The following is a 9,337-nucleotide window of genomic DNA, read 5'->3' as shown; positions in this document are numbered from 1 at the left end:
GAGGAAGCACGTGCAAGGCAACCAGCAGACCCTCCTGCAGTCTGGCCACCGGCACTGTCTCACCTCTCACTACAGATGCGTGGCTTCCAAGGGCTTTTACACAGATGTCGAAGCAAATAATCCTAGGCAATTAAGGCCATTTCCCAAATAGCACCAAGGAAAGCTGCCAAAGGCTTTCCCGGAGTTGAGAAGCAAAGCTCTGACAATGGTGAATATCATAACCTCTGGATACAAGATGAAGTAGATTGCGAACCTTAACCACTCAGATCAGACGCTACTCTAGAAAATAAGGCTCCCTTTAACCTCTTCCCAGAAGGTTGCTACATGGGCGCAGAGGATTAGACGAATATTCCCACTTTGGAGTCATGGCTTCTTCGGCAGTAAAGCACTGGAGGGCACATCCCCACCCCACTGGTAACATAAAGCAAATACACTGTCAAATACCTCTAACTAGGATCTCCACATTTCCTCTGAAGCCTTCTCTAGAAAGCCCACGAAGCCCATGCCTTAATCTGCCTTTTTAACAGGGACATGGGAACAAAAATAAGCTTGTTTGTGAATAAACATCTGAAAGACCGTCGGGACAGCTGATCTGGGCGGGGCATCAAAACACAGTGAGGATTGTGGAAGAAGACAAAGCAGGACCACTCTGGGGCAGAGAACTTTCGGTGATGTGTGCACTGGGTGTTTCTGGAGGCCAGAGGGCCCCGTCTGGAACAAACAGCAACCGGGAGGGCCTCTAACACGTCACAGTTTATTACCTGTAGAGAAAGAAGTCACTGCCACCAACAGCACTGTGCAGTTTTATTAACCATTCAAGTACAGTAGCATCTGGTAAGATCGGGACAGAATTGGGATTTAAAAGTAAACAGATATTCAGCATCTAACAGTTTGAAAGAAGCCACTACATACTCTTTTCACAAACAGGTTTTCACAGAGCCAATACAGTACTAGCCATTAACCCAGCACACCAGGTGTGCTGAAGTAGAAAAGATGCAACAAGAAAAATAGCTACATTAGAAAGACTTCAACACTTTAGAAAAAGAGTAAAACACTTTCAGTTTCTCCCCTTTAGCCCCTAAAACAACATCATACAGTCTGGGTCTACCTATACAGTCCTACATCAGCTTCTAGAATATTTGTCAGGAGGGCAAAAAATAAAATGACACTGGCCAGTACAGTCTTTGGATATTTGGGAAGGGGAAGGGGAGAAAGTCAGTTCTCAGAACAAATTAGTCGGCTTCAGTTTCATCAGCAGGGTCTTTGGACTCTTTGTTCTTCCGTACTTCTTCAATGTGCTTGTCCTGTGAAGAAACGGCATTCGTCATCAGTCTAATTCGAAAGCCTGCCAAGGCGCTCACCCCAAGAGTCCCAACGGCAGCATCAGGGCGTGTATTATATATCAGTGGGAATCACACCGCATACTTAGAATTCTAAACATGATCTTCCAGCTTCCTTGGGTCACTCGGGGAACCTACTGACTGAGCCTCCTACGACTCTTCCACAGAATGTACAACTATTCTGGAAATTACTGCATAGTCTGTCTTATTTCATTTTAATATATTTTTTAAAGATTTTATACTTTAAGTCATCTCTCCATTCAACGTGGAGCCCGAACCCCGACCCCGAGAGCAAGAAAAATCGCACGCTCCACTGACTGAGCCAGCCAGGAGCTCTGCTCCACCTTATTCTAAAATAAGATACCTGTCATTTAATGTGTCAGGGCCTGAAACTGGTGACAAAGACACCAACCACCTAGATCAAGGCCATTAGTTCAGGCCACCTCATTGGGGCAGACTTCAAGCTCTTGACCCTCTCCAAGCCAGGCTGGGACACCAACCTTCTCCCGCAAGCGCTCCAGTTTGGCAGCCATCTGTGCCTCTCGGTTCTCTTTGTTGGCTTCCATTTTGTGGGTCAGCTTTTCTTCCGCCATTTTACTGAAGTTGTTGTTCTCCTCGATCGCTTTCTGAAGCACTTCTTTCTCATGCTCCCGCTTCTCAGCAAGCTGCTTCAAGACCTCGGCTTCGTGGGACTGAAAAATGTGTAAGAGGCTAGACTCTCGGACGTTTATTTAGCATTAGGTACGATGACAAAAGAAACGATTAATCGGGAGGACTGAAGAGAGACAGAAAATGAAATCTCCTTAAACAACACCTAAGTCAAGGGCCTGAATTATCCGTCTCAAAATATGGTGAAAACCATACTGTTTTTCGGGTATTCGTATTTACTTTGGAAAACTGCCCAGGTTGGTTCAGAGTCTTGCACTACTGTTCTTTAAGGGAATCCCTGTAAGATTTACTGCTTAATGGTAGCAAGAGGACTTGAGTGATATGCACGCGACAAAGGAGCTGTACTGTAAAGAATCTGGCTCTTGAACTTGAAAGTCCACTCAAAGAAAATTAGCTTATTATGAAAAAATGCAACCATATCGATAAAAAGAAAATCTATGAATGATAGGGAATTTAAGACTAAGACCCCAGATTACTAGAGAGAGTTCTGTTTCGAGGAAAAACTTATCAGCCCTTCTCTTTAGAAGCTGCATTCACTTCCAGACCACTGGAGCTCTGTTACCACAGTGTGCCTCCTTCAACAGACTCGGGATGGCTTGTTACCAAATAGATTCTGATGTGCTTGGAAGTATCACTGACTTGCGCAAAAACCGAAGAGCACCTGCCACTGGTTCTCTTCTGCAAAACCCCAGTCAGGGGAAGTGTCACTACATTTAGGCAGTTACTGCATAAAAGCACGGGCTGGTGACGACAGGGCTGGGGTCGACTCCTTAATTTTTTTTGTCCAACTACTGGCCGCATCTCCTCCACAAACTCAAAAACTCCATGAACCTCCATAGGAACTCTATCTGCACAGAGAAACAGGTAGAGAGGACCCAGCCTTGCACACACTGCCACTCTTCCTGGAGAAATGAATCACGTGCAGGGTTGACCGTGGGTCAGTGCACATATACATGACATGTAGCACTGAAATGTCCATGGTGCATGTTACAGCAGCTTAAACAGGGGCCTGTGTATGTGTGTATGTGGTTAGATGTGTTAGACTTCTAATTGCATTAACTGTGTTGGTCAGGGGCAGGTTACCGCTTCACCTTCTTGTGCCTACTTTCCCTAATTTTATTAAAAAAAAAAATTTTTTTTTTCATTAAATAAACTCTACACCCAACACGGGGCTTGAACTCACCACCCCAAAATCAAGAGCCACATGCCGTACTGACTGAGCCAGCCAGGCGCCCCTCCCTAATTTTAAAATTAAACCCACTCACCTCAATCAGGGTTGTTGGAAGGGAATGAAATGGGAATTTATATATAAAGTTCTTCATGAAAAGAATAATATTGGATGGAAGGAAATGCACCAAAACGTTAACAATGGTTATTTCTGGGAAGTAGGATAATGAATATTTTTAATTTTCTATGCATAAACTTTTGTGATTCTCAATTTTTCTATAACAAGCATTTCCATACTTGTTGATTCTTCGGATTTGTTTTTGAAAATGGATACTTTACAGAATTGCTTAGGTAAGAGAAAAACTGCCCTAATATCATCATGCCAGTGGAGCAATACAATCACATTACCAGCAATCTAAAATGTTTTTATTGTACAGCTCTCAAAAAGCAAAACAAAACAAAAAAACCCACAGACACAACACACACAAACCACACTAATTCCCTCCCCCAAAAAAGGGAAAGAAAAAGAAATCATGCACCAACAAATCTATTTTTCAAAGAGAAAGCATGAGAGAGGCAGGAACTTTGGTTTCAGACAAACAGAGGCTTGAATTCTGGCTACGATACTCACTAGCTACAGGACATGAGAAAATGACAACATTCCCAAGACCATTTTCTCCTTTCAGTATCTCTACCCTTTAGGGTCATTGTATTAAAGAAAAATAGAAGTAAAGGACTTGGTACATAATAGGAGTTCAGTAAGTGATGCCTGGCCTTTTCTTCTTCCTGGTGTATGTAATTTACACAGTGTGTAATTACACAGATGTGTAATAATCACATCTAGCTACAATTGTTTTTCTCCTGTTATGGAAATAAAACTGATTTGCCACATTACATAAATAAATACCCTGTTCTCTGTGAATTGTGATGTTTACCTTGCGTCTTTCTTCTGCGGCTTCTAATTTCTTCTGAATTTCCTCCAGGGAAAGATCCTTCTTCTTTGGAGGGGAAAGGGGGAATTCTGGGACGGATTCTTTTGATCGAGGGCTGAGAATCAGCTCAAAAGCCTGGCCTGAGGCACGCTTCTCCAGTTCTTTCACCTGGATATCTGGATTTGATCATATTTATAACGTATTCAGAAAAATGGGGTTTTCCTATTCTAATAAACTATCCTGTAATTTTCTAAAAACTAAATCAATTTAATGAATAGATTCAGGGCTGATGAAGCTTCCGTTTGCAGGCAAGAAATTACGTAAATACCACCTCTCAGAAAACCAAAGCTCAGTATTTTTGGATTAATAAATACCATTCTGAGATATCAGTGCTTGACAATCACTTTCATAAATAAAAGAAAGACTTGTGCAAAACTCCACAATTTTGCTCTAGACCAAGCCAAATCATCAAATGGTGAAACAATTACAAGCTCTCAGTATATTCAAGTGATATTTTTTCTTCTTTATTCTCCGATTTATAAAATGGGTTTTTATTTATAAGACCAAAACACAACTGCCAAATTAATGGCTTGAGGCCTGAATCCATCTCCTATTATAAAACCCTGAACCCTTCAGTATTCAGCTTTTCCAAATAGATTACCTACCAGAAGAAGCCATGGTGAACAGAAGACAAGAGACTGGCAGTGTATTCTACACAATCCACTGGCAAGGAAAACCCTGAAAACGATTTTTAAAAGCATGCAATCAATTTCTTTGCATTTCTAGGTCATTGATCCAAAGGGACCTCAAATAACATCCACATAAATCAGTGTCAGAAAAATCACTACTGTGGAATTAAATAAGACATCATTAACTAGAAAATCATAAAAATCTAGAAAATACTGAAACATTGGTAAATGTGAACTAAATAGAACATTGGTTTCAGAAAATCAAGTCAACTGAGCTTGCCTGTTCAAAAAACATCTCCGCGATTTTAAAATTTAGACAAGGTTAAGTCACAATATATATTTTTCTCCTATAAACTCTAAAATACCCCCCCCCCCCCCCCCCCGCAATCATCGAGAAGATATTCCAGATTCAACTCAACAGTGAGACCGGAGCCATCTTAATACTGCCTACAACTCATTGTGCAAATGAAATACCCACCCCTGCTTTGTCTGTGTCTGCCATGGTGGAAAACAAAACGCCCAAGCTAATATTAACCAATAATGTTGAACTCCTATTGTTCTTGGGGCCTAAGCTCCTTATCCAACAGCGGGCAAAATTAATCAGTTTTATGAACCTCTAGGCTTTAGGTTGTAGTATTTGCTGCCTTATATCATGAAAAATTCTACATCCCCCCCCCCCTTGATTTTTTTAAGGTCATTATCCTTGTAGACCCCAGCCTGGTAAGAAGACATAAGATTACAGATTCCAACAGCTGGAAATTAAAATCCGAGGCAACGAAACGGTCTAACCCCGGCAGAGCATGAGACGCAGCACCGGACCCAGGATGGGCGTGGCCCCGGTCAAAGCGAGGAAAAGCGGGTGGCCGCCCCCGGCCAATCAGATCACGCCCTGCGCTCCGGCCCCTGGCCCCGCCCCCTTCCTCCCCGCGCCTTTTCGAATCTCCCCGAACTCACAACACCCCGGAGCCCGCGCGCGTGGGAAGGGGAGGGATGGGCGGGGCTAACGGTCCTATCTGGGTAACTCCGCCCTTCCCGGGCTAGCCCCGCGCTGACGGACCCCCCCTCCCAACTCCCGCCAAAAACATCTCGAGGCCACCCCCCACCCCTGCAGCAGCTCGGCGGGTGGGGCAGGCCCGGGGAACTGGCCGTGGGATAGCCCCGCCATCGGCCCGCCACCTCCTCCCTTCACTCCCTCCCAACCTGCCTCCAGCCTAGTTGTCTGTGCCCCTCGCCGCGAGAACAGGATTGCTCTCGTGGGGTGTCAGCCTCTCCGGCTCGGCCCTAGTCACTGGGCGAGGGCGACAGCGGGGAGGGGATGAGGCCCTAGTCGCCGGCAGTCTGGCCCTAAAACCGCTGCTCCCTAGAGCCGCCCCGCCCCTTCAAACAATGGGGACCCCAGTGGGGCCGCGACTGCAGAGGGAAGGAAGGAGGCAAACGAAGGCCCACGCCCCCTATTGTCTCCACGACTGCACCCCGGGCTAACACCAAAGACTTGCCCAGCTGGCCGCGCCCCCTCCCCACGATAGCCGCGCCCCCAGGGAGCGGGGACAAAGCCGAGACTCCGCCCGAGCCACACACAAAGCGGAGCGACCCCCGCCCGCCAGCCCCTCTTGGGGCCCGCGGCCACGCCCGCCGCCCTCCAGCAGGGGGCCGCTACCATGGCCCGGCCCCTCCCGCCGGCCGCGTCCCTCTCGCTGGCCCCTAGCCTCCCGCCGCCTCCTCCAAGAGCCCCGCACCCACCTGCTCGGTCCGAGCCGCCTGGCCACACTCTGAGCACCAACAGACCCGGGCGCGCACAAAAGCGCCAAACAGCGGCACGTGACCTCCCGACCGGGCTTCCTATTGGCTGAGAGCCGCGGCACGTGCCGGCCCCTCCCCCCAGCCCAGTGGCCCCGCCCCTCGGGACCCCCAAGCACCTCGGGAAGTGTAGTTCGGGCTGGCCGGGTAGGCGGACAATGCGAGGGGTTGGCCGCGTTTGGGGGTCTCCCCGGTGTGTGCAGGGGGACGGGGCGGTTGTCTGGCCTTGGAAGAGGGTTATACGATGGCCCCTAGCCTGGGTCTGAACCAGCCCTCCAATCTCTGGGAAAAGGGCGGGGCCGGGCGGGGCGGGGTCCCTCTGTACCTCTCAGAGGGTGGCCGACTGGACTCCGCCTCTGTTGAGCCACGTGCCCCGCATCGCCCCAAGGGCAACGCTCGGACAGCGATGGGCTTCTCCGGTGCTACACCCCCTACTGCCACCTAAGACTCCCAAGCCCTTGTTACAGGACAATGCCACTCTCTGCCCTTGTAAGGCCCTCTGCAACCCAGCGCCCTACCTCGAAACCCGCATGTAACCTGCATTGTGACATCATCATAATCCCTTACCCACTCAGTTAACAGGTCCTGGGCGTGGCCCTTCCTCACTGTGTGCCTTCTCCCTACCATGCTCGGGTCCTGGAGCTGGTGACCAGAGAACAGTGGGGGAAAGGCGTGAGGCTCTGGAATTTGATCTCCTTTGCTTAAATGCAGACTCCCATCTGTTCAGCCTAGCCTTTTGCCTGATGATAGGGAAGGAAGAGCAAACGCAGTTCTAGACTACACAGACTGCAGTTAAGTGTTGCTTTTGTTCTTGGAGCACGTGCTCCCCAGTGCAGTGCTGGGCCCTTTTAAAGAATCAAAACAAAAGGGGGAGCCACAAGGTCACGGTTCCTCCTGGCCTGGTTAGATGAGAAGTACAGCAGAGCTACAAGGGAAATTGACCGGAGCTATCTTAGAATGACTGGCCTCCCTCCTCCCACAAAAAGGCCAGAAGGAAAATAAAATGAACATGGTTTCCAGATCCCTCCTCCCATTCCTCAGACCAAGGCTGTGTCTTTGGGATTCGGGTGGTGGTCATAACACCAACGTGTCTGCTTTGCGATCCTCATTGGGCAGAAGGACACCTTCATTTCATGAATCCATGGGTTCAGTTTTCCCATACCAAGAAACGAAAATGACTAACTGCTGAAACAACAGCCCTAATTTTGAAAGACTCTCCATGTCCAGCTAGTCTCTAGGGATGTACTAGAGATAAATACAATAGGTGCCTGAGACAAGGAAAACTAGATCATACAGGCAGCAGACACCCCACACAAAGCAAACAATTAGCAATTCGCTGTTGGCTGAAATATGCTTGTTGTGGCATTTTCTCCAACAATCGCCCTTGTGTGGGGTCAGCCTCTCCCCCGCCCCCAATCTAAGTGGTTTTCCCTTAGCATGTGAGCAGGAACAGGAATAATTCAGATTCTAAGCCCTGAAAGGCTTCTCCCTCTCAGACCAAACTTAGCCACAAAACGGCCAGGTGTTTCCAACTGTCAGTTTTCTGAGTGAAATCTCAAAAATCATTAGAAAGGCTGGAGAGGGGTGGGGATAAGACCTCACTGAAAAGTGACAGATTGGCAGGCAACACAAATAAGCACAGAACCCAAGGCCAAGAGGTCTATTATCCCCCGGAACCAGCCTTTCATGAAGTCTTTGTACTTGAACTGGAGGTTTGCAGAGGAAGGTCCCACCCATTTGATGCATTTTTTCTTTTAATATAAGAAACTGCCATGCAAAAATCTTACGCTTCTGACTATTAATGTTGTGACAGGGAAAAAAAATCTTTCAAAACACAGATTATTTTAAAGCACTTATACTGCTTCCCCCCACCTTTGCTTTCTCCCTAGAGCAGATGTCTATTTCCATGGAAACCACAGCTAGGAACGAAGATGTTAGAACTCATGTAGATTTTTTAATCTTTTGTAACGATGCTACTCAGCTTGTGGGTTTGTTGTTAGATGCCTAGCCCTGCCACCATCTCTGTGGCAAGGATTTCCTGAGCTCCTCACTACAGCTTGAGGACTGAGGGGGCGGGGGTACGGTTGTCCTTTTAATGATCCTGTGAATAAAAAGGTGTTTGTGTGGTGAGATGATCCCTGTTTCTTAGGTGGGGCTGCTTTTCTGAGGTCCAGACCACAGCTGTTAATTGTCAACTCCTATGGGTGTGCAAACGTGAGCCCTGAAATAGGAAGGACTTTCAACCCTAAGGAGAGAAAACAGCTTTGCCCCGTCACTTTGGAGAGGGGTAGAAGCTCCTTTCTTGCAAGCTTGCTAAAACTAACTTCAAAAGCCACTCCCTCCTGAAGCGGTAGCAAGGAGTTAATGTTCGCATCTTGGAGCTGTCGGTCTTTGCCCATGAGAATTATTTTTGCCTCTGCTCAGATGGTTCGGTCGGATTGCTGTGGAGCTAGCTGGCTGTGACTATGGATTAGCAGAAAGTGAAGTTGAGATATGGCAGCCATCCAGCTTATTTGATCTGCGTAGACAGCTAAAGGAGAGCACTTCAGGCTTCAAAGTCTAGATGGGATGTCTACACGGATCAAACGAGCCGGGCCGTTGTCAGATCTCCTCTGTTCTTACACAGCACCGCAGCCTTTGTTCATTGTTGGTTCTGAGGCTACAGAGGTGGCCTCTCACTCGGGCGCCGCCGGGTTCCAGCGCTGCTTACAGGGCCTGTCCTTGGCAAAAGGGCATTGTGGGA

General features: G+C 47.6%; 1 protein-coding gene across 5 annotated transcripts; it reads right to left on the bottom strand.

Annotated features, from left to right (window-relative positions):
* Positions 1–787: 787 nt before the first annotated feature.
* On the bottom strand, positions 788–7,051 carry STMN1 (stathmin 1). Of its 5 annotated transcripts, none has more exons than XM_047873414.1 (5): positions 6,920–7,051; positions 4,774–4,846; positions 4,112–4,284; positions 1,841–2,032; positions 788–1,304 (listed from the first exon to the last, which is right to left on the bottom strand). In XM_047873414.1, exons 2-5 carry the CDS (start codon positions 4,784–4,786, stop codon positions 1,233–1,235), a joined length of 450 nt encoding a protein of 149 aa, XP_047729370.1. In that variant the 5' UTR covers positions 4,787–4,846; positions 6,920–7,051; the 3' UTR covers positions 788–1,232. The 5 variants fall into 5 exon arrangements, with proteins under 5 accessions (XP_047729370.1, XP_047729368.1, XP_047729372.1 ...); XM_047873412.1 differs by lacking the exon at positions 6,920–7,051 and adding an exon at positions 6,538–6,649; XM_047873416.1 differs by lacking the exon at positions 6,920–7,051 and adding an exon at positions 5,587–5,607.
* Between the last annotated feature and the right edge of the window lie 2,286 nt (positions 7,052–9,337).

Source organism: Prionailurus viverrinus, chromosome C1, assembly GCF_022837055.1.
Source record: "Prionailurus viverrinus isolate Anna chromosome C1, UM_Priviv_1.0, whole genome shotgun sequence".
NCBI classification, from domain to species: domain Eukaryota; kingdom Metazoa; phylum Chordata; class Mammalia; order Carnivora; family Felidae; genus Prionailurus; species Prionailurus viverrinus.
The sequence above is the reverse complement of the archived record's forward strand: the minus strand, read 5'-3'. Positions and strand labels throughout refer to the sequence as shown.

What these genes read in the sequence shown, in the direction of transcription:
- STMN1 (XM_047873414.1), bottom strand. An exon ending in CCGCAGAAGAAAGACGCAAG is followed by an intron (nt 2,033 to 4,111) that starts GTAAACATCACA and finishes CACATTTTTCAG; the next exon opens with TCCCACGAAGCCGAGGTCTT. An exon ending in TGGAGCGCTTGCGGGAGAAG is followed by an intron (nt 1,305 to 1,840) that starts GTTGGTGTCCCA and finishes GTTTCTTCACAG; the next exon opens with GACAAGCACATTGAAGAAGT.